General features: G+C 40.7%; 1 protein-coding gene and 3 pseudogenes across 6 annotated transcripts; all 4 read left to right on the top strand.

Moving 5' to 3' along the window:
• RNF113A (ring finger protein 113A) lies at nt 1-24,730 on the top strand. Of its 3 annotated transcripts, none has more exons than XM_081081289.1 (3): nt 1-1,118; nt 1,239-1,307; nt 24,456-24,730. In XM_081081289.1, the coding sequence occupies exons 1-2, from the start codon at nt 125-127 to the stop codon at nt 1,295-1,297; spliced, it is 1,053 nt and encodes a 350-aa protein (XP_080937415.1). In that variant the 5' UTR covers nt 1-124; the 3' UTR covers nt 1,298-1,307; nt 24,456-24,730. The 3 variants fall into 3 exon arrangements, with proteins under 3 accessions (XP_080937415.1, XP_080937414.1, XP_080937416.1); XM_081081288.1 differs by having other exon boundaries at nt 24,418-24,730; XM_081081290.1 differs by having other exon boundaries at nt 64-1,118; nt 24,445-24,730.
• Nucleotides 2,740-3,418, top strand: LOC308511273 (thioredoxin reductase-like selenoprotein T; annotated as a pseudogene). The gene has a single exon. The product of its transcript is annotated as a thioredoxin reductase-like selenoprotein T (transcript).
• On the top strand, nt 9,866-10,573 carry LOC308511790 (RWD domain-containing protein 1-like; annotated as a pseudogene). The gene has a single exon. The product of its transcript is annotated as an RWD domain-containing protein 1-like (transcript).
• LOC308511276 (transcription elongation factor A protein-like 8) lies at nt 13,400-13,826 on the top strand (annotated as a pseudogene). Its single transcript has one exon. The product of its transcript is annotated as a transcription elongation factor A protein-like 8 (transcript).
• Nucleotides 24,731-24,936: the final 206 nt, after the last annotated feature.

Here is a 24,936-nt window from a genome sequence, read left to right as displayed (position 1 = left end):
AGGGTTCTAGAGCGGCGCACTCGCGCACCCGAGTGCTCCAGTTTCCCAGGGCGCACTTGGCTCGGGCTTCTCGGCGGAGCGTGCAGTAACGCGAAGCCTCTGTTTCGGAGCACGGGACTGCACAATGGCAGAGCAACTTTCCCCTGGAAAGGCGACGGATCAGGTGTGCACCTTCCTGTTCAAAAAGCCTGGGCGAAAGGGGCCTGTAGGCCGCAGGAAGCGCCCGATCTGCGACCCAGAGCCCGGAGACAGCAGCAGCAGCAGCAGCGACGAAGGCAGCACTGTGGTTCGTCGCGAAAAGAAGCGGGCGACCCACAATCCGATGATACAGAAGACCCGTGGCAGTGGTAAACAGAAGGTGGTTTACTGTGAATTGAGTAGCGAGGAGGAGGAGGGGGATGGGAAGGGGAATGAGGCTGAGACTCTCCGTGTGGTCTACAAGTCCACCCGCTCGGCGAAACCCGTGGGGCCAGAGGATATGGGGGCGACTGCTGTCTACGAGCTAGACACAGAAAAGGAGCGTGACGCACAAGCCATCTTTGAGCGCAGCCAGAAGATCCAGGAGGAGCTGAGAGGCAAGGAAGATGACAAGATCTATCGGGGAATCAATAACTATCAGAAATACATGAAACCCAAGGATACATCTATGGGCAATGCTTCCTCCGGAATGGTGCGGAAGGGCCCCATCCGAGCTCCCGAGCATCTACGTGCCACCGTGCGCTGGGATTACCAGCCCGACATTTGTAAGGACTATAAGGAGACTGGCTTTTGTGGCTTCGGAGACAGCTGCAAATTCCTCCATGACCGATCAGATTACAAGCATGGGTGGCAGATCGAACGTGAGCTTGATGAGGGTCGCTATGGTGTCTATGAAGATGAAAATTATGAAGTGGGAAGCGATAGTGAGGAAATACCATTCAAGTGTTTCATCTGTCGCCAGTCCTTCCAAAACCCAGTCGTCACCAAGTGCAGGCATTATTTCTGCGAGAGCTGTGCACTGCAGCATTTCCGCACGACCCCGCGCTGCTACGTCTGTGACCAGCAGACCAATGGCGTCTTCAATCCAGCGAAAGAATTGATTGCTAAACTGGATAAGCATCAGGAAGCAGAAGAGGATGGTACTTATGATTTTCCAGAAAACCCCGATTCGGGTCCAATTCCCATTACTTAGTTTTCCCTTATTTTCCAATTTCAAAATAAATATTTTGGAAATCTTAATCTGTGTCCTTCCTTTCTAGGGAACTTGACAGAGGAAAAGGCAGGTGATGAAGTAGGTTCCTTGATAGATGGCTTGTGAAAGCATCAGGGTAAGTATAATCTATATTTTTACTTGGTATAAATGCTGCCTGTGTGTAACTTTTCAGAACTCTTTGGCATAAATTACAAGGATGGGAGAAATTTGAGAAAAGAGCTAGAATTTGCTTGAAATAACCAAAACTGTGGTGAAAGGAAGAACTGAATCTATTATATCACATTTCTGTATCATTTAATGTTTTGCAAAAGTACTTTCATGCATTATCTCTATTGGGAGCCTGTGCCATAATACACCCCAGCCAAGGTATGGGGAAGGTGAGTGGGAGAATGGGGTTGGGGGACTGACTGGTGGCTAACACCACAGAATGCCTGTATGGGAAGTGGCCCTTGCTCTCTTTGAAGCACCTACACTAACCACCCCTTCCATGGATAATTGAAATGATCTATGCTGTTCTGTCCAATATGATAGCTGCTGGCTTCATGTGGCTGTTGAGCACTTGAAATGTGGCTGGTAGCCACCATATTGGACATTGCAGAGGGCAAAAACCTAGTATTTTATAATGCATTGTCTGCAACTGCAGTCACAGACCCTGTAATATCACCCCCTATTAAAGTTAATCTAGCCGAGACCGGTTTGGCTCCGTGGATAGAGCGTCGGCCTGCAGACTGAAAGGTCCCAGGTTCAATTCCGGTCAAGGGCATGTACCTGGGTTGCGGGCACATCCCCAGTAGGAGATGTGCAGGAGGCGGCTGATCGATGTTTCTCTCCAATCGATGTTTCCAACTCTCTATCTCTCTCCCTTCCTCTCTGTAGAAAATCAATAAAATATATATATAAAAAAAGTTAATCTAGATACCTGTCTTCCCAACTAATTTGTGAACTCCTGTAACTAGCCCAGTGCTTGACATATAATAAGTCCTTAATAAATAAACCCAGAGAGTTTTCAAGAGGGAGACTGGGGCCAAATCCTTGAACCCAAGTTGAGAAGCTTGACTACATATTCTTTCGGTAATGGGGAGATAGCAGAGTTTTGGGAAAGGGAACAAAATCAGACTTATAAAAAATTTTCTGTTGCAGACTATTAGATTGCAGGGAGAGGGATGATAAGAGGTAGGGAGACCGCCGAAACCGGTTTGGCTCAGTGGATGGAGCGTCGGCTTGCGGACTGGGGGGTCCCGGGTTCGATTCCGGTCGGGGGCATGTGCCTGGGTTGCGGGCACATCTCCAGTGGGAGATGAGCAGGAGGCAGCTGATCGATGTTTCTCTCTCATCGATGTTTCTAGCTCTCTATCTCTCTCCCTTCCTCTCTGTAAAAAATCAATAAAATATATTTAAAAAAAAAAAAAAGAGGTAGGGAGACCAGTGAGGCCAAATGATTAGTAAATTTTTATTGATCTGGCTAAATTTGGGCTGATCCCAGGAAAGAAATGCAAGAATAAATTGTGGGTTAGGATTTTTTTAATTCACATCATTAATTCATTTAAAGATATTCTTTGAGAGCGGCTCCCGGCTTCCGCTGGGCCTTGACTGGCTGCAGTCTTAGTCTGAGTGCTGCTGAAGTGGCTGGCTCGAGGAAGATGAAGCTTTTGCTATTACTCCTGGTGGCGGCATCCCCGCTGGTCAGGAGCAGCTTTTTGGCCAACCTGGGCGGCGTGCCTAGCAAGAGATTAAAGATGCAGTACGCCACTGGCCCGCTGCTCAAGTTCCAGATTTGTGTTTCCTGAGGTTATAGGCGGGTGTTTGAGGAGTACATGCGGGTTATTAGCCAGCGGTACCCAGACATCCACATTGAAGGAGAGAATTACCTCCCTCAACCAATATATAGACACATAGCATCTTTCCTGTCAATCTTCAAACTAGTTTTAATAGGCTTAATAATTGTTGGCAAGGATCCTTTTGCTTTCTTTGGCATGCAAGCTCCTAGCATCTGGCAATGGGGCCAAGAAAATAAGGTCTATGCATTATGATGGTTTTCTTCTTGAGCAACATGATTGAGAACCAGTGTATGTCAACAGGTGCATTTGAAATAACTTTGAATGATGTACCTGTATGGTCTAAGCTGGAATCTGGTCATCTTCCATCCATGCAAGAGCTTGTTCAAATTCTTGACATGGAATGAAGCTCAATGTCCATATGGATTCAATCCCACATCATCGATCATAGCCCCACCTATCAGCACTGAAAACTCTTACATTACGGGATTTTTGCAAGAGCAGCGTGACTGACATTATGAAGGCCTGTACTGAAGACAGCAAGCTGTTAGTACAGACCAGATGTTTCTTAGCAGGCTCGTTGTACCTCTTGGAAAACCTCAATGCAAGACAGTTTTTAGTGCTGGCACATTTTGGAATTCTGCACATTCGTGGGGTGCAATGATACTGTATAGTAATTTTTCTCCTCCCAATCCACTGAATTAATAGTTTTCTAAAAATGTAAACATTACTACTTGTACCATTTTTCCTTAGTCATATTTGAAAAAATTGCAAAATGAGTTAGAATTTGTTTTTTTTTTCAAGGATGTCTGTTAAATCTGTTGTGATTTTATATGAATTTTCCTTTTTTATTGTTTAGAATTGATCTTTTTGGGAATAAGCTGAAGTTCTCCCTTTATAAGAGTTTATCAGACATCTCTAATTTGGTTATGTCCTACTTATATAGGTTTCAAAATACTGCAGATTTTGAACAGCAAGTTATACAAAATTATGGGGGGAGATCTTATATGCAAAATCCTCTAACAGTTTGTGTGTGTGGGTATGTGTGCACACGTGTGTGAATACCAGAGAAACGACTAAAAGACCAACCGCTTTTAAAATTCTTTTATAGTTCAAGTGTCTTGCCTTGACCAATCTAATGAATTGATTAACTGGGCCTTTATACTTAACTCAATAAAAAATAAGCAGATATAAGTTAAAAAAAAAGATATTCTTTGAGCAGCTATTCTATGTCAGGCATAAGGGATATTAGCAAACAATGGACACAGCCCCTGTACTCATGGATCTAGACATCAGTGACAGGTGTGATGAGTACAAAAAAAAAGTGCACTGGATTGATCTCTCAGGATAAACCCAATCCCAGCTTTGGAGGAGTTCAGAAACACAAACTCACAATGTGAAACTTTTTTTGTTGTTGTTTATTTGCATTCCCATAAAAAATTTAGATTCATCATGTCAACTACTGCAAAAACATGCTGGATTGGGATTGCATTGAAATAAAAAGTTGGAGTAAACAGATCTCTTATACACACATAACTGCATTCTGTTAGTAAAATTGCAATATTAGCATTGGTACAATGCTGTTAAGTAATTTACAGACCTTATTCAAATTTCATCAATTGCTCTACTAATGTCCTCTTTCTGGACCACAGTGCCATTCAGGGTCATACATTGCAGTTAGTTGTGATGTCTCCTTCGTCTCTTATTCTGGAAGAACTCTCAGTCTTTCTTTTGTTTTTCATTTCCTTGACATATTTAAAGAGTACCGGCCAGTTATTTTGTAGCTACCTCCAAATTTTGGTTTGTCTGATGTTTCCTTATTATTAAATTTAGCTTATTCATTTTTAGAAGAAAAACCATAGGAGAGATGCTGTACTCTTCTCAGTGTATTAATGTGAAACATTGTATAACAGTATATAAAGTATAGTGGAGATACCTTAGATACTTGAGAAGCCTACTGGGAAAAGGGCTTAAGAAAGCATCACACAGGCCCTAGCTGGTTTGGCTCAGTGGCTAGAATGTCAGCCTGCGGACTGAAGGGTCCTGGTTTGATTCTGATCCAGGGCACATGCCTGGGTTGCAGGCTCGATCCCCATTAGGGGGCATGCAGGAGGCAGCTGATCAATGATTCTCATCATTGATGTTTCTTTCTCTCTCTCTCTCTCTCTCTCTCTCTCTCTCTCTCTCTCTTCCTTCCTTCCTCTCTGAAATCAATAATATGTATTTTTTTTAATAAAGAAAGCATCACACAGAAATAGCATTTAAGGGATGAGAGAAAGAGACTGAGCCAAATAGGAAACAGGAAAGAAGACCTTGTAGAGGCAGATGGAGAAACAGGAGCAAAAGAAGAGAGTGTTTTTAAAAGGCCTTGGCTAGCCGGGACTGGTTTGGCTCAGTGGATGGAGCGTCGGCCTGCGGACTGAAGGGTCCCAGGTTCGATTCCGGTCAGGGGCATGTGCCTGGGTTGCGGGCACATCCCCAGTAGGGGGTGTGCAGGAGGCAGCTGATCGTTGTTTCTCTCTCATCGATGTTTCTGACTGTCTCTCTCCCTTCCTCTCTGTAAAAAATAAATAAAATAGATTAAAAAAAATTAAAAAAATTAAAAAAAAATAAAAGGCCTTGGCTAGTTTGGCTTAGTGGATACAGCATTGGCCTGTGGATTGAAGGATCCCAGGTTAGATTCTGGTCAAGGGCACATACCTTGGTTGCAGTCTCCATCCCTGGCCCTGGTCAGTGGGCGTACTGGAGACAACCAATCGATGTGTCTCTCTCACATGTTGTTTCTCTCTAAAAATCAATGGGAAAATATCCTCGGGTAAGGATTAACAAAAGTATCATAGAGGGGTGGGAGAGGTAGAAGAGGGTAAAGGGGGGGATAAATGGTGATGGAAGGAGACTTGACTTGGGGTGGTAACACACAATACAATATACAAATGTATTGTAGAATTGTATACCCAAAACCTATATAATTTTATTAACGAATGTCACCCCAGTAAATTCTATTTAAAAAAGGTATGGCAAGAAATATGGCAATGACTAACAAAATAATCATTAAAATGGTTAATTTTAAATAAATATTCCTGAGAATTTATGCTAAAAAGTTATTCAAGAATAGAATATCCCTGACTGGTTTGGCTCAGTGGATAGAGCATTGGCCTGTGGACTGAAAGGTCCCAGGTTCAATTCCAGTCAACGGCATGTACCTTGGTTGTGGACACATCCCCAGTAGGGGGTGTGCAGGAGGCAGCTGATTGATGTTTCTCTCTCATCGATGCTTCTAACTCTCTATCCCTCTCCCTTCCTCTCTGTAAAAAATCAATAAAATATATTTTTAAAAAAGAGTAGAATTGCCAAAACCGGTTTGGCTCAGTGGATAGAGCGTTGGCTTGCGGACTGAAAGGTCCCGGGTTCGATTCTGGTCAAGGGCATGTACCTGGGATGCGGGCACATCCCCAATAGGAGATGTGCAGGAGGCAGCTGATCGATGTTTCTCATCGATGTTTCTAACTATCTCTCTCCCTTCCTCTCTGTAAAAAATCAATAAAATATTAAAAAAGAGTAGAATAAAGCTTTATAGGAAAAGATATACAGTGATTAAAAAATGTATAAAGTAATAGTCATCAAATGGGAACATTGCTTAATTTTGATGGTGAGAGTCTAGGGCAGTGATGGCGAACCTTTTGAGCTCAGCATGTCAGCATTTTGAAAAACCCTAACTTAACTCTGGTGCCGTGTCACATATAGAAATTTTTTGATGTTTGCAACCATAGTAAAACAAAGATTTATATTTTTGATATTTATTTTATATATTTAAATGCCATTTAACAAAGAAAAATCAACCAAAAAATGAATTCGCGTGTCACCTCTGACACGCGTGTCATAGGTTCGCCATCACTGGTCTAGAGAATTGGTTACTCTTAACTTTGGACTTTTCTATCTTGCTTGAAATTTTTTTAGATTTTTCACTATGTTTAAATAGTAAAATTATGTTTCTGGCAGGAAAAATAAAAAGATATACATTGAATTGTTATATATTATATAATCAGAGAGAGAGTCCAGGAGAAAACAAGAAGAAAGGGAAAGAATGCTGCTGATGACAGTTCTAGGAGGTCGCTAGAACTGACAAGGGATGGAATTAAAAGCACATATCAAAAGTTGGTCTTTTTTTTTCAGATTATAAGAGGACATTTATGTAGAAAGTTACAAAGATAATAGAAGTGGGCCTACTGGGCTGTGTAGACTCAGGAAACTATAGAAACAAAAGAAGGGCCCTTGAATAATTATCTCTAGGTCTCTCCATACTCTCTCAAAGGGTAAGAGATCCTTCTTTTTTATAGCTGCATAATATTCCATGGTGTAAATGTGCCACAGCTTTTTTATCCCATCATCTACTGGTGGGCATTTGGGCTGTTTCCAGATCTTAGCTATTGTAAATTGTGCTGCTATTAACATAGGGGTGCGTACATTCTTTCTGATTGGTGTTTCAGGTTTCTTAGGATATATTCTTAGAAGTGGGATCACTGGGTCAAACAGCAGTTCCATTTTTAATTTTTTGAGTAAACTCCATACTGTTTTTCCATAGTGGTTGCATCCTTTGAGACAGCATGGAGGGACCTGGAGAGTATTATGCTAAGCAAAATAAGCCAGTCAGAGAAAGACAAGGATCACATGATCTCACTCACATGTGGAATCTAATGAACCAAAATAAACTAATGAACAAAATAGATCTAGAGACATAAGCATAGAACAGACTGATGAATCTCAGAGGGAAGGTAGGGATAGAGGGTGGGTGGGGAGAGCTTAACCAGGGAACTTATATGCATACATGCATAGCCCAGGGACACAGACAATAGTGTGGTAAAGGCCTGAGTGGGGCAGGGAGAGGGCCTGGAGGTGGTCAATGGGAGCAAAAGGGGGACATCAGTAATACTGTCAACAATAAAGATAAATTAAAAAAATAAAAAGAAGGGCCCAACTGGTATGGGTCAGTGGTTGAGCATCAAACTATGAACCAGAAGGTCGTAGTTTGATTCCCAGGTCAGGGCACATGCCTGGGTTGCAGGCCCCGTCCCCAGTGGGGAGTGTGAAGGAAGCAGCCAATCAGTGATTCCCTCTCATCATTGATGTTTCTATCTCTATCTCCCTCTCCTTTCCCCTAGGAAATCAATAAAAATATTTAAATAATAATAATAATAAAAAGAAGCGCCCTTGGTGCTTAGGAGAGGGAAAGGCAAAGGTAAACTAATTGCCTGGAGGGAAGAAGAGGGGAACCCAAAGGCCAGGTCCTGCTTCCCAGAGCAAGAGCACACAAGAAGTTAAAGAGCTAAGAGAAGAGGAAAAGAAAACATTTGTCTACTACTCCACATGTTTTTTTAATACCTGTCTGAATCTTAATAGAATATCCAAAATATATGCAAATGAACATTATTCTTAGAAACCATAGCATTCAGCAGATTTTTTTTTTTTTAGTATAGTTTTTTTTAAAAATATTCTTTTTAGCCCTAGCTGGTTTGGCTCCGCAGATAGAGCATCGGCCTGTGGAATAAAGGGTCCCGGGTTTGATTCCAGCCGAGGGCACATGCTGGGGTTGCGGGCTGGTTCATAGGTCGACACTGAACCACTGAGCCACACTGGCCAGGCAGCAGATCCTTAAAGGGATAATAACACTACAAAAGTACATAAATCAGTGGTGTACTCAAGATATTTTTCTCTTTTTTTTCAAGATATTTTTCATGCTACAAAAATAGTGCCAGCAGGGATGAGATTGCAGTTGGACTCTGAAAGAGCTAACCTAGTGTGAAGTCAGAGGGGTCTCCGGTAGGAAATGACCCTGGTGGGAAAGAGAATATCCCAGGCAGAGAGTTAAGTATATTCCAATGGCCTGAAGTAAGAGACTGGTTTCAGCTCAGAACTCAGAACAGTCCAGGGTGGTTGGAGGAAAAAGGCAAGGTAGCCAGGTAGTCAGGGCCAAAAAACAGACACCTTGCAAGTCATGTTAGGGACTTTGAAGGGCGAAAGAGTGCCTTCAAAGGGTTTTAAGAAAGAAAGTGAAATCAGATTTGAATTTTATAAAGATAATTTTATGGTGTGCGAAATGAATTGAAAGAACCAGACATGAAACAGGGAGATGGGTTAGGTTGGTGCACTAGTCCAGGTGACATGATGGTAAACAAACTGGAATCTGTGGATATTAATTTAATAGTTTTGAGCACCCACTATATGGTCAGGTATTGATTGATTTAAGCACTGGAGATAGAGCTATAACAAAAGCCCTGAAGTTCCTCCTCTCATAGAACTTACATGAGAGACAGTAACAGATTTATGCATACAGATACATAATATCAGATTGACATAAGTACTATGAAAAATAATAAAGCAATGCAATGGTGTGGAGAAGGTTATTTTATTTAGAATGGTGAGGGAGGGCCTCTTCTGATAGGTGACATTTGAGCAGAGACCTAAACAAAGCAGGTATACAGCAGAAGAGCATTTCAGAAAAGAGCCATAAAATCATGTGCAAAGGCCCTGAGGCAGGAAAGTACCAGACATATGTTCTAGGAATAGTGAGGAAGCAATATAATTGGAGTGGACTCAAGGAAGAGGAAAGAACTCCAAGATTAGATAACAAATAATGGGGGAGGGGCGGCGCAGACTGTTTACAGCCTTATCTCAATAAGATGGAGAGCCAACCGGGAGCTTTTGTGCAGAGGAATGACATGACCTGATACTGGCTTTAAAAGGGTCCTTCTGGGGGCCCGGGCCTCCCAGCCAGGGACTCTGCTCCTGAGCCAGCCTGGCCACTGCCCGCTCTCCCAGTGCAGCTGTGGTCCCAGCTATGGCTCACCGCCTGGGTGTCTGGGCGATCCATGGGCGGCAATGAGTGCAATGATGACAAAGTATGGTGAGGGGTGAGGAGCAGCGCAAGGAGCTGGAGGCTCTGGAGTCCATGTACCCCGACTCCTTTACAGTATTATCAGAAAATTCTCCTAGCTTCACCATTACTATGACATCTGAGGCTGGAGAAAATGATGAAACTGTCCAGACTACACTCAAGTTTACATATGGTGAGAAATATCCAGATGAAGTCCTCCTTTATGAAATATTCTCCCAGGAAAATCTAGGAGATAATGTTGTCTCAAGCATCTTAAAATTATTAGTATTACAGGCAGAAGAAAACCTTGGTATGGTGATGATCTTTACTTTAGTGACAGCTGTACAAGAAAAATTAAATGGTGGATCAAGTAAAAACTAGGAGGAGAAGAAAAGAAACAAAAAGAAAAAGCAGCAGAAGAAGCCCAAAAGCAATTATTTCATTGCACTTCTGTTGAGAATTTCTTAAGTTGGAAAGCCAAGTTTGGTGCAGAATTCTTGAAAATTAAAAAGAATGAAGGGGAAAAAAAACAAGCAGGAATAAATAAGTAGGAAACAGCTATTTGAAACAGATCACAATCTTGACACATCTGATACCCAGTTCTTGGAGGATGCTGGAAACAATGTGGAGGTAGATGCATCGTCGTCCCAGGAAATAGATGACTTGGAGCTGGAGGATGATGAGGATGACCCAGACTACAACACTGCTGACCCAGGGAGTGACTTGACCAATTGACGGACCATCCTCATCCGCAGAGGCTTAGACTGCCACAGCATCTGTGCCTATGCTGAGAGGGTGTTGATTTTCCTTTTTTCTTTCTTCTAAGAAAAAACAATTAATGAACTTAATAAACTGGCCTTAAAATTTCATTCATAAATAAATAAATAAATAAATAAATAAATAAATAAATAGGATCCTTCTGGCTCTAGCCGGTTTGGCTCCAACTGAAGGGTCATGGGTTCATTTCCAGTAAAGAACACAAAGAGCATGTACCTCTGTTGCAGGCTCCATCCCAGCCCTGGTCATTTGTGGCGCGAGTATGGGAGGCACTCACATTGATGTTTTTCTCTCTCTCTCTCCCCCTTCTACTCTCTCTAAAAATCAACAGGGAAAAAATATCCTCGGGTGAGGATTGACTCCCAAAAAGGGATCCTTTTGGAACTTTGAGGGGACAGAGGAAATGTTTTATATCTTTTTTTTTTTTTTTAAATTTTCTCTTATCCTTTTTTTTTTTTTTTAAATATATTTTATTGATTTTTCACAGAGAGGAAGGGAGAGAGACAGAAAGCCAGAAACATCGATGAGAGAGAAACATCGACCAGCTGCCTCCTGCACATCCCCCACTGGGGACGTGCCCGCAACCCAGGCACATGCCCCCGACCGGAATCGAACCTGGGACCCCCCAGTCCGCAGGCCGACGCTCTATCCACTGAGCCAAACCGGCCTCGGCGGAAATGTTTTATATCTTAATTGGAGTATCTGTTACACATGGGTCTACATTTATCTCATTAAGAAATATCTTCATGTCAAAGGAGAAAAAAACAACAACTGGTTTCTAGGGAGAAAATAAACCAAACCTGGAGGGTCAAAGGATGAAGGGGACAGATTAGTTAGAAGGCTACTTACAGCCTTTGTCCAGGTGAGAGATGATAGTGGATCAAACCAGATGGTGAGAAGGGGTGAAAGTAAAACTGACAAGGTTTTCTGGTTATTTAGATATGGGGTATAAGATAAAGAGAAAAGTCAAGGTGACTTCAAAAAAATTTTTTTAATTAAATCTTTATTGTTCAGATTATTACATTTGTTCCTCTTTTTTCCCCCCACAACTCCCCTCCACCCAGTTCCCACCCCACCCTCCACCCTTACTCCCCACCCACTGTCCTCATTCATTGGTGCGCGATTTTTGTCCAGTCCCTTCCTGCATCTCCCACACCCCTCCCCCCCCCCCAAGAATAGTCAGTCCACTCCCTTTCTATGTCCCTGATTCTATTATAATCACCAGTTCATTCTGTTCATCAGATTATGTATTCCCTTGATTTTTAGATTCACTTGTTGATAGATGTGTATTTGTTGTTCATAATTTGTATCTTTACCTTTTTCTTCTTCTTCCTCTTCTTAAAGGATACCTTTCAGCATTTCATATAATACTGGTTTGGTGGTGATGAATTCCTTTAGCTTTTAAGGAAAAAGCTGTGAAGCTCTTTATCTGGCCTTCACTTCTGAATGATAGCTTTGCTGGGTAAAGTAATCTTGGTTGTAGGTTCTTGGCATTCATCACTTTGAATATTTCTTGCCACTCCCTTCTGGCCTGCAAAGTTTCTGTTGAGAAATCAGCTGACAGTCGTATGGGTACTCCCTTGTAGGTAACTAATTTTCTTTCTCTTGCTGCTTTTAGGATTCTCTCTTTGTCTTTTGCCCTTGGCATTTTAATTATGTGTCTTGGTGTGGTCCTCTTTGGATTCCTTTTGTTTGGGGTTCTCTGCACTTTCTGGACTTGTAAGTCTATTTCTTTCACCAGGTAGGGGAAGTTTTCTGTCATTATTTCTTCAAATAGGTTTTCAATATCTTGCTCTCTCTCTTCCTCTGGCACCCCTATAATTCAGATGTTGGTACACTTGAAGTTGTTCCAGAGGCTCCTTACGCTATCTTTGTATTTTTGGATTCTTTTTTCATTTTGCTTTTCCGGTTGCATGTTTTTTGCTTCTTCATATTTCAAATCTTTGACTTGATTCTTGTGCTCCTCTGGTCTGCTGTTGGGAGTCTGTATAATATTCTTTATTTCAGTCAGTGCATGCTTAATTTCTAGTTGGTCCTTTATCACAACATCGAGGGTCTCACTAGATTTCTTGAGGATCTCACAACATTTATTGGCGGTCTCACCAGTCTTTTCAAGGGCCTTACTAAATTTATCGGCGGCTTCTAGACAGTTCTTGAAACACCTTAAAAGTGTGGTTTTGAACTCTATATCCAGCAGTTTGCTTTCCTCCATTTCTGTCATTTGTGTCCTGTTTCTTTGTCTCCGCATTTTTTTATGCTTTCTTGCTGCACCCCCTTGTGGTCTTTGCGTACCGACTTCAAAATTTTTGACCTGAGTAACCAGATGGAAGATGGTGCCACTTACTGAGATGGGAAGATACACATCTAGGAAAGTGCATAAAGCACAATTTTTCAATATTAGTAATTATATAGGCACACCTGAATAACCACCACCCAGATCAAGAAATACAGAACTGTCCCAGATAAGAAAAAAAACTAAAGGAATTCATCATCACAAGAAATGTTAAAGGGACTTCTTTAAGAAGAAAAAGGGGATAAAAATTTGAATAATAAAATGGCAATAACTACATACCTATCTATCAATAGTTACTTTAAATGTAAATGGATTAAATGCTCTAATCCAAAGACAGGGTGGCTGAATGGAGAAGAAAATAAGGCCCATCCATATGCTGCCTACAGGAGAACCACTTCAGATCAAAAGATACACAGATTGAAAATAAAGGAATAGAAAAAGATATTTCAGGCAAGTGGAAATGAAAAAAGAAGTTGGGAAAGTGCCCTGGATCCTTTTAGGACATTTGGTCTTTTGGGCGCAACACAAATTGAGTGAGGGAAGAAGGAGAAAAATCCGCTGGATCCCTGCTGGATTAATTTATTCAAAAAGGAAATAATAGAAAAATACTCAACATGCAAAAGTCTTGTGATGAAAATGAAGGAAAGCCATAGAACATGCCAAAGGCTGAGGAAGACCACACTTCAGAAGATGTTCCACAGGAGGCAGAAGGAAACCTTAGAAGTGGGTTGACAACCTGTGCAGGCATTCAAAGAAGACACTCCCATTAGGCATTTGAACCCTGAAGAAATGCTAAGAGGAATATATGAGTTGGAAAGGCTTAGAGAAGAAATAAGAGTAAGAAACAAGTTTGTGATGATGCATTAAAAGCAAAGACATTCTCGCGGACAACCTTATCCTGTGTGCTTTAGCCCTTGAATTCTTTTTTTTTTACCTGATAGTAAAATCTGGCCCCTGCTTTCTGTTAGCATATTCTGATGTATCTTTTATCTTCATTTTACTTTTCATCATCTGGTAGAATTTTGTTTTAGATAGTTTACTTGTTAACCAGCATCTTACTGGATTTTGTATTTTGACCCATTCTCCAGGTCTATTTTTCAACTAGGAAGTTTTACACAAAGGCATGAAAATATGTTCATTCCATATTGTAAAGTAACATAAGTTACAGAGCATATTTAGTATCAGCTCACATATATACGATAAAAATCCCAAGTGGTGTGTTTGCATGCATGTGTGTATACATATATACATACATATATACATCAAAAACTTAACTGTGCTCATTTCTGTGTGGTGTGAGTTTTCGTTTTGCTAATATGTATGTTTTAATGTATTCTTATTGATTTTTTAGAGAGAGGAAGGGAGAGCGATAGAGAGTTAGAAACATCGATGAGAGAGAAACATGGATCAGCTGCCTGTTGCACGCCCCCCACTGGGGATCAAGCCCACAACCAAGGCACATGCCCTTGACCAGAACTGAACCCGGGACCTTTCAGCCCATGGCCCAACACTCTATCCACTGAGCCAAACTGGTCAGGGCACTTATATGTATTTTTAATGAACTTGTGTCACAGACAGAATTAAAGTTCTTTAATAAGTAAGAATCAAGTAGCCGTAACTGGTTTTGCTCAGTGGATAGAGCGTCGCCTGCGGACTGAAAGGTCCCAGGTTCGATTCCAGTCAAGGGCATGTACCTTGGTTGCGGGCACATCCCCAGTAGGTGTGCAGGAGGCAGCTGATCGATGTTTCTCTCTCCCTTCCTCTCTGTAAAAAAAATCAATAAAATATATATTTTTAAAAAAAGAATCAAATAATTTGCAACCAGCTTATAAGGGCAATGGAGGCCCCTGAACTCTTGGTGAAATAACTATTAAAATATAACCCTGGCTGGTTTGGCTCAGTGGATAGAGCATCAGCCTGCGGACTGAAGGGTTCCAGGTTCGGTTCAGGTCAAGGGCACATGTCTGGGTTGTGGGTTCGATCCCCAGTAGCGGGTATGCAGGAGGCAGCCGATCAATGATTCTCTCTCATCATTGATGTTTCTCCCTCCCTCTCCCTTCCACTCTTAAATCAATAAAAAAAATTTTTTTTAAATGTAAGCCTCAAATCACCTCTGGATCTCTTAGCCAGAGAAATAAAACTGGCACTGATTACAGAAAAAAAAGTTGGGGAAACAATACATATATCAGACAAAATAGACTATAAAACAAAGTCTATAACAAGAGACAAAAATATGAAAGCAACCTAAGTGTCCATTGATAGATGGTCAAATATGCAATGGAATATTACTGAGCCATAAAATAGAATGAAATCTTACAATTTGCAATAAGATAAATAGACCTAAAATGTATTATGCTAAGTGAAATAATTCAGAGAAAGACAAATACCATAGAATTTCACTTATATGTGGATCTGAAAAACAATGAACAATCAAAACAAACAAACTCATAGATACAGAGAATATATTTTTTATATATATTTTTATTGATTTCAGAGAGAGGAAGGGAGAAAGAGAGAGAGAGAGAAACATCAATGATGAGCAGAGAATATTTTGATGTTTGCCAGATGAGAGGGGCTTTAAGGGACTGGGTGAAAAAGATGAAGGAATTAAGAAGTACAAATTCACTTTTAAAATAGTCACGGGGATGTAAAGTACAGCATAGGGAATATAGTCAATAATAGCGTAATAACTATGGTGTGGGAGTGGGTACTAGATTTATCAGGTGATCACTTTGTAAGTTTAATAAATGTCTAACCACTATGCTGGGTACGGGAAACTAATATAATATTGACTATCAACTATTAAAGACAAAAAAAAACCCCACATAGTATTGAGGTAAGTAGCAAAAGCTACATATCAAACCTAGATCCTATTTTGCTTTTTAGCATAGTATTAAAGAAAATCACAGCCCTAACTAGTTTGGCTCAGTGGATAGAGTATCAGCCTGGGGACTGAAGGGTCCTGGGTTCGATTCTGGTCAAGGGCACATGCCTAGGTTGTGGGCTCAGTCCCCAGTGGGGGGCATGCAGGAGGCAGCCAATCCGTGATTCCTTCTCATCACTGATGTTTCTATGTCTCTCTTCCTCTTCCTTCCTCTCTGAGATCAATAAAAATATATTTTAGCCTTGACTGGTTTGGCTCAGTGGATAGAGCGCCGGCCTGTGGACTGAAGGGTCCCAGGTTTGATTCTGGTCAACGGCATGTGCCTTGGTTGCGGGCACATCCCCAGTGGGAGGTGTGCAGGAGGCAGCTGATCGATGTTTCTCTCTCATCGATGTTTCTGACTCTCTATCCTTCTCCCTTCCTCTCTGTAAAAAATCAATAAAATACATTTTTTAAAATATATATATATTTTTTTTAATTAAAAAAAAAAACATTTGACATTTGATCATGGGTTGATTTCTTTTTTTTTTTTTTTAAATATATTTTATTGATTTTTTACAGAGAGGAAGGGAGAGAGATAGAGAGTCAGAAACATCGATGAGAGAGAAACATCGACCAGCCGCCTCCTGCACATCCCCCACCGGGGATGTGCCTGCAACCCTGGTACATGCCCTTGACCGGAATCGAACCTGGGACCCTTGAGTCCGCAGGCCGACGCTCTATCCACTGAGCCAAACCGGTTTCGGCCATGGGTTGATTTCTGAACTCTCAATCCTATTCCATTTATCTATGTGTATCCTTATACCAGTACCACGAGATCTTGATTACTGTTGTTTTATAGTAAGTTTTAAAGTCAGGAAGTGTGAGTCCTCCTACTGTTTTAGATATCCTGGATCTCTTCCAATTCTTTATGCATTTTTTAAAAAATAGATTTTTGTTGATTTCAGAGAGGAAGGGAGAGGGAGAGAAAGATAAAAGCATCAACGATGAGAGAGAATCATTGATTGGCTGCCTCCTGCATGTCCCCCCCTACTGGTGATTGAGCCCGCAATCTGGGCATGTGCCCTCACTAGGAATTGAACCATGATCTCCTGGTTCTTAGTTTGGTGCTCAACCACTGAGCCAAACTGGCTGGGCATTCCTTATGAATTTTTGAATCAGCTTATCAATTTCTACAAATAAATCACCTGGGATTCTTTTTTTCCAGCTGAGATTCTGGTAGAGATTGCATTGTATCTGTAGATCAATTTAGGTAGCAGTGCCATCTTAACAATACTAATTAATGTTTATGTTAATCTTCCAATTGATAAGCACATACTTTTCTATGTATTTTAAATTTTCATTTCTTTCAACAATGCTTTTTAATTTTCAGATTATAAATATTGAACTCTTATTAGTGTCATTCCTAATATTTTAATTTTGATGCCATTGTAAATAAAATTGTGTGTCTATATAAATTTCATTTTCATATTGTTCATTGCAAGTATATAGAAATAGAATTGATTTTTTAATCTTGTTCTGTAATCACGTTGAACTCCTCCAGATTTTCTATCTACTTTGTCATGTCATCTGGAAAGAGAAATAGTTTTACGTTTTTTTTTCTAGTCTGGATGCCTTTTATTTCATTGTCTTGACCAACGGCTACAGCAGGACTCTCTAGTACTATGTTGAATAGAAGTGGTGAGAGCAGACATCCTTGTTTTGTTCCTGATGTTAGGAGGAAAGCATCAATCTCTCACTGCCTAGGTGTGTTGTTAGCTGTGAGTTTAGCTCAGTGTTAGATGCTTTTTTTTATGTTGAAGAAGTTCCCCTTCTATACTGACTTTACGTGTTTTTATCATGAAAGAGTATTGGATTTTCATAAAATACTGTGAATATTTTTGGGGTTTTGTTTTTTTTTTTGCTGTTGTTGCTGCTTATTATTAAATTTTCATTTTTAACTGTACATTTCACTTCCTTTTTGCTAAATTTTCATTTACATTGTTTATAGATTAAACAGTACATTAGACATGTACTATATATAAGAAAGGTTAAAACAGGGAATCATTTGGGAGTCTGGAATGGATTAATTCAATTTACATGTTTTCTAATGGGAAAAAAAGAAAAAAATGATTCGGTTTTCAAACTGCCTTCCAGAATGAATTAGAAAGGAGGTTCCACTGTAGAAGCTACCCTTTGTAAAAGGACGTTTACCTTATAAGGAAAATCTTATAGATGTAAGGGTCTTTCCCTTACTGTGCCAGGAAGAAGATATCCAAATCTGTAGAAGAAACTGTTAACAATAGATTTATTGGCCTGGGCTGAAATCTGCATAACAAGCTTACACTTGTTTAGTTTGCTTTTCCTGGTAACCTCCCATAACTGGCTCTCCGTTCCCAAGGTCTTTTTCAGCTGAAGGTGGTATTTAAGGTGGTGGCTCCCACCATTTGGGCAATTTACTCAGTTTTCCTGTATACAGGAGGTATGAATGTTATTAAACTTTAATTTGTTTTTCTCCTGTTAATCTGCCTCATTTTAATTTTATTATTAGATTAGCCACAGGAACTAGCCTAAAGTAATCCTTATGCCAAAGAGACATATTTTGGGGTGGCAAATTTTGCTCTCCCACACTCCCACATGTGAAACTTCAAATAAGAGTCTCACATTTCAGAAGCTAAGTTCCATGCTGCATTAAACCAGTCTCAGGCTTGAGACTAGGTCAGTTCAGTTCAAAGTTGTGCCTCATTTCAGGAGGCTGTCTTGCAGTTAGGCCCCCAAAGGTAGGCCTGTATTATGCAAGCAATCAGGTAATTAATAAGAGGCGTGTCCATGGAAACAAACAGAAAACAATGGTTAATGATTGCAGCAAATTATAAAAGTTTCTGAGCCAAGGGTGCAGCCAGTCAAGATTTCTAGATGTCAAGATTGAAACATCTTTTGATGGAGTGAAGGCAGGCAGTGGCAGTCTGATAGATTTTTCAGTTTGAATATCTCTGGCGATCCTTCTGCAATAGGCACAAAGATTGTCCATGTATTAGTTATTGTGGAGATTCCTCTGGGAGTTTACAAGTCATCTAATGTCAGTTTGTTTGCAGGGCTTCAGGGAAAAGGGCAGTTTCACTTCTCAATGATTCCAAGTCAGAAGAGAGGGAGAAAATTAGAAACGTGAGTTTGGAGAGCTACAGCCAAATATTTGGGGAAACTAGAAGAATTCAGGACCCAGTCCAGTTTATAGGGGGAAAATAAAACCTCAAAGACAACTAGAATCTGATATCCTCAAGTGTATATTATAGTTTTACTGAAACATAATTTTTCTCTCTAAAATCACCTGAAACTTGTAATACTTTGTTAACCAGGTCACCCAAATAAGTAAAGTTAAAAATCACCCCCCATTTTTACCAAAGACAGTCAAATTAAGACTAATTTGTTTGCAAAATAAGTCTAGATTCAATAAAGTTATCCTGTTATTTACATAGGAGCAGCAAGAATAGCAATTAACTATAGATACTCTTTTAAATTACTGGAATTTTTCATAAGGAATCTTCAGATTGAACTTTAAAAGACTTCTCAAGGCCAGAAAAACCAAGGCAAGGACTTACCATCAGACTCCTTGCAATATGTATAGATTTTTGGGTGAATTCCTCTCTTCTTGAGATCACCATAACACCTTAAGTCTCTGTAACAGCCAGGAAATGACCTTCCTTACTCACCTGGTAAGATCACTAGGAACCTTGTAAGCAGGTTGTCAAGCCAGTATTTCAAAGGGTTTTATTGGCTTCCATAAGTCAATTTTAATTCCTTAAAGCTGTCTGGTCATATCTGAGTCTGTGCATGTTTCTCTAATTTGACTTCCTAGTCAAAGCCTTGATAATGTAACCAGTTTCCAATTGTGTCCTATGCAAGAAGAACAGATTCTTATTGAACTTATACAAATAACAATATGACCATGAAAATAAGAATACTCACTGAGAGTTTCTGAATTCTGGAGGGATCAATCAGGGAGAAAGGAGAATTGTTTCAGTTCTGCTTACAAAGGGTATAATTTATCAAATTGTTCTAAGTCATACTTAGCTTAAGAGGAAAGATTTCCTTATATCTGGGGAAGAAACAAAAATTAAAGAACCAGATATATATGAAACAAAAAGTCATAAAAACAGTAATCATCGCCCTAACTGGTTTGGCTCAGTGGATAGAGTGTCAGCCTGTGGACTGAAGGGTCCCGGGTTCGATTCCGGTCAAGGGCATGTACCTTGGTTGCGGGCACATCCCCAGTAGGAGATGTGCAGGAGGCAGCTAATCGATGTTTCTCTCTCATCGATGTTTCTAACTCTCTACCCCTCTCCCTTTCTCTCTTCAAAAAATCAATAAAATATATTTTAAAAAAACAAAACAGTAATCATCCCCATCATTCAGTCCTATGTAATTAAGTCTTGTCTTGCTTAATTCTGGTTTTTCCACTAGTTCTCTCAAGCTTGCCTGATGATTGAGGGTGATAGAGACAGTGATACTTCTAAGAAGTTTTCAAGGCCTTCATCAAGGTTCATATGATTTTTACCCAGTGAAGTGGGTGCCTCAATCACTAGAGACCATGGAAGGTATTCACCAAATGCAAAACACATTTTCTAACAATTTCTTTGCCACTGTAAAGGATCGTTCTTGCAGCAGAGAAAGGCTTCAATCCATCTGGAAAATATATATACAACAATAAGAACATATCGATAACCCTTAATTAGTGGCAGTTGAATGAAATCTAGTTTCAATGTACTATAATGGATAAAGAATATATATAAAAGGAATTTACCAAGGAAACTGACAGAACCAAGAAGCTGTTTTGGGTTTCCCAGAATCCCAACTATTTGTTTAATTTACAGCCATTCTTTACCCATATAATATATCCTAGGAGTTTATCATCACTTATTTCACAATGCTTCCCATGTAATTTAACATACCAAATAAGCCTAATCAGTTTAATATCTATTTTATAGAGAGAACAAAAATATTTTGAGATGTTCCAGGGGCCCTCTGGAACACCTCAAAGTTAGTTCCAGGTCAAGAAAAAGGTTCTATTTATATTTAAAATTGGAATTTGGGGAAGTTTGTCAAATTATCAAGCTGTTCTAAAATATTTAATAGGATTATAGGTCATTATGAAACAACTAGAAGCCCGATACACGAATTCATGCATGGGTGGGGTCCCTTGGGGTGGCCTTCGCTACAGAGATTGGGCCCCAGCTCACACCCCCAGCTTTGCGCCCCCAGCCTCGCAGCCCTGCCTGGCACCCCACCTTGGTCTGGCGCTGCCCCCTCACCTGCTTCACCATCCTGCCTGTGGCGTGATTGGGACCAGGCCCCCCTGCGCACCCAGCTCCCTCAGTGCCTGGGAGCCAGGCGACGGCTCCTCCCCCTGCCACCACTGCTGGTCGCCATCTGCAGGGCAACCACCAGAGGCGACAATTTGCATATTAGGCTTTTATTATATAGGATACTTATTCAGTTAACCAAAATGACAATAAAAGATTTCAAAAACATACAAAAGGTTACATAACTGTTAGCAAAACTTTGTTCTTTTTTTAAAATACATTTTATTGATTTTTTTACAGAGAGGACGGGAGAGGGATAGAGAGTTAGAAACATCAATCAGCTGCCTCCTGCACACCTCATACCAGGGATGTGCCTGCAACTAAGGTACATGCCCTTGACCAGAATCTAACCTGGGACCTTTCAGTCTGCAGGCCGATGCTCTATCCACTGAGCCAAACCAGTCAGGACTGTTCTTTTATATCTGTATACAGACAGTCCTCACGTTACGTCGCCATCTCCCATTTATTTATTAAAAAAAAAAAATAGGCCCTAGCCGGTTTGGCTCGGTGGATAGAGCGTCAGCCTGTGGACTGAAGGGTCCCAGGTTCGAAACCAGTCAAGGACACATGCCCGGGTTGAGGGCTCAATCCCCAGTGGGGGGAGTGCAGGAGGCAGCTAACCAATGATTCTCTCTCATCATTGATGTTTCTATCTCTCTCCCTCTCTGAGATCAATACAAATATATATTTTTTAAAAACAGTTCCATCATTTCAACATATGTACATATGTGCTTTATGTTTTTTATTATTTATTTACCACAAGTAAAGGTCAGGAATATTTCTTTTAAATTTTATCTTTCTTTTAAATTTTTTTACTGTTTCACTTCATTACTGCTGTGTATGTGCTCCAGGTGCTTATGTAGGTGGGTTCTGACTTAACAGCGAAAATCGCATTACGTTGCGCTGTAGGAATGGATCTCTGACGTAACCCAAGGACCTACTGTATATAAAAGCCTAAGCAACCATTTGACCAGTAGCTATGATGCGCACTGACCACCAGGGGGCAGACACTCAACATACAGGCATGGAAACATGGAACAGACTGATGAATCTCAAAGATCTTATATGCATATTAGAGGCCTGGTGCACAGATTGATGCACCTGTGGGGTCCCTCGGCCTGGCCTGTGGGGATTGGTTCAAAACAGCAGTCCGACATCCCCCAAGGGGTTCCAGATTGCAAGAGGGTGCAGGCCAGGCCGAGGGACCCCACTGGTGCACGAATCCGTGCACCAGGCCTCTAATATATATAATAGTCATGTCCTGGGACCTGGAGGCCTGCATGTAAAGTAATATATATATTGATTTCAGAGAGGAAGAAGAGGGAGAGAGAGAGAGAAACATCAATGATGAGAGAATCATTGATCAGTTGCCTCCTACACACCTTCCACCAGGGATGGAGCCTGCATCCCGGATATGTGCCCTGACTGAGAATCGAACCATGACCTCCTGGTTCATAGGTCAATGCTCAACCACTGAGCCATTCCAGCCAGGCAAAACTTTGTTCTTATTATTGAGATGATTCAGTTTTCTTGAGTAATTAAGGCATCATAGGATACAGAATATGATGTTGATATAAAATAGAATCTTTTCTTGGCAAAAAACTTTTTTCAGTACTGTATCTTAGGAAGAACAGACCAATAGTCCATAAAAACTTTATCCTTTAAACAGAGAGAAAAACCAAATTAATTTTGCATCAGTTTACTTTTTTTAAAAAATATATTTAATTGTTTTTACAGAGAGGAAGGAAGAGGGATAGAGAGTCAGAAACATCGATAAGAGAGAAACATCGATCAGCTGCCTCCTGCACACTCCCCACTGGGGATGCGCCCGCAACCAAGGTACATGCCCTTGACCGGAATCGAACCTGGGACCCCTGAGTTCGAAGGCCCACGGTCCATCCACTGAGCCAAACCGGTTAGGGCCAGTTTACTTTTAGTACCTAAATTTGCTTCCTTAAATTCATTCCAATCTTACTTGACCACACAGAAAATTTCCTTTCTTGAGAATCCTTTTCACGAACCTTATATAACTTTCCTCATTCAGACATAATTAACTTATTTTAGGGCAAACTTATTTTCTTATAATTTCCCTCAAAAAATGTATTCCTATACCTAATACCTTCCATTAGTGAAAACATATATCCTACTTTCCTTGCATTCTAAGTTGATTCACTTATTTTTCCTAGTAGTTTCAATGATATATATTTGGCTTTTTAACTGCTAAAAACCTCAATTTCTAAAGAAAACTACGTGATTGTGAACTGTTGAAACATAGCAAATCATAACATAACTAGAGGGTCAGTGCACGACATTCATGCACTGGGGAGGGGGGGGGGTCCCCTCAGCCCGGCCTGCATCCTTTAGCAGTCCAGGAGCCCTTGGGGGATGTCTGACTGGTGGCCACAGTGCTGCCATGGAGGCGGGAGAGGCTGCTGCCACTGCACTCACCAGCCATCAGCCTGGCTTGTGGCTGAGTGAAGCTCCCCCTGTGGGAGCGCACTGACCACCAGGGGGCAGCTCCTGTGTTGAGTGTCTGCCCCCTGGTGGTCAGTGCGCATCATAGCAACCAGTCATTCCGCTGTTCAGTTGATTTGCATATTACCCTTTTATTATATAGGGTTATATAGGATAGGTGTACTAAAATTTAGCACTTAGTTGAAATTATTAAATTAGTTCTTTTAAGAGTCTTAGTTGCACTGGAATTTAGTCATATCCTGGGGCCTGGAGGCCTCCATGTAAAGTAAGTTTAAGAAAGAAGCCAGCACCGGTTTGGCTCAGTGGATGGGGCGTCGGCCTGCGGACTGAAGGGTCCCAGGTTCAATTCCGGTCGCGGGCATGTACCTGGGTTGCGGGCACATCCCCAGTAGGACATGTACAGGAGGCAGCTGATCGATGTTTCTCTCTCATCGATGTTTCTCTCTATCCCTCTCCCTTCCTCTCTGTAAAAAATCAATAAAATATATTTAAAAAAAAAAAAGAAAGAATATGAAAGTATACTTTGCTTGAGGAAGCAACCATGTAGGTTGCTTGGTGTAAAAAGAAAGACAAAGATTCTTTTTAGTTGAAATTCTGTAAGTGTGGCCTGTAAAGCTATTCTAGAACTAAATAGAGTTTTTCTCCAAACATCTGAAGGACTGTAATTAAAAATTAATTATATTAGGCCTTACATAAAAGGTAAATAAATATTGGGAAAAAAAAGAAATTATACTTTGCTTAAGATACTAGAAGAAAGTAACTGTTAAGCATAGGATGTATAGCTCTGATGTTGTTTTTTTCTGCTCTTAAGATAACATCACTGACTCACACTCCCAAGATGTCTTGCAGAAATCATTAAGCAGAAAGGACCACCTGGCGTTAAGAAGACCCTGGACAGGATGCCACCACGAACTAAAATGAGATTAAGAAAATTGCTGAAGCTTGCACAAGAACTGACCAATGAACAACGCAGCCCACAACCCTGAACTTCTTACTCGTGCTTAATCATGATATTTTGCCTTTAAAACCCCCAATTGTAAGCCATCAGTGATCTGGGTTTTTAAGTGATAGCTTCCAGTTCTTCTTGTGTGGTACCCTGCAATAAAGCTACCCTAATTCCTCCACTACAATTCTTGGTATTCAGTGTCTGACTCTGCTGTGTGCTGGGTGAATGAACTATCTTATCTATAGCTTCCATTAAGATTTAATCAACAAGTTTTGGTTTTACAGTGCTGGGTAGGGGAAATGTTCCACAGCCAGACATAATATCCAGTCCTATTTAAACATTCAGATAAAGTTGGCATAACTTCTTTACATAATACCTGCTTAA

Source organism: Myotis nattereri (assembly GCF_964212035.1).
Source record: "Myotis nattereri genome assembly, chromosome: X".
In the NCBI taxonomy this organism is placed as follows: domain Eukaryota; kingdom Metazoa; phylum Chordata; class Mammalia; order Chiroptera; family Vespertilionidae; genus Myotis; species Myotis nattereri.
The sequence above is the reverse complement of the archived record's forward strand: the minus strand, read 5'-3'. Positions and strand labels throughout refer to the sequence as shown.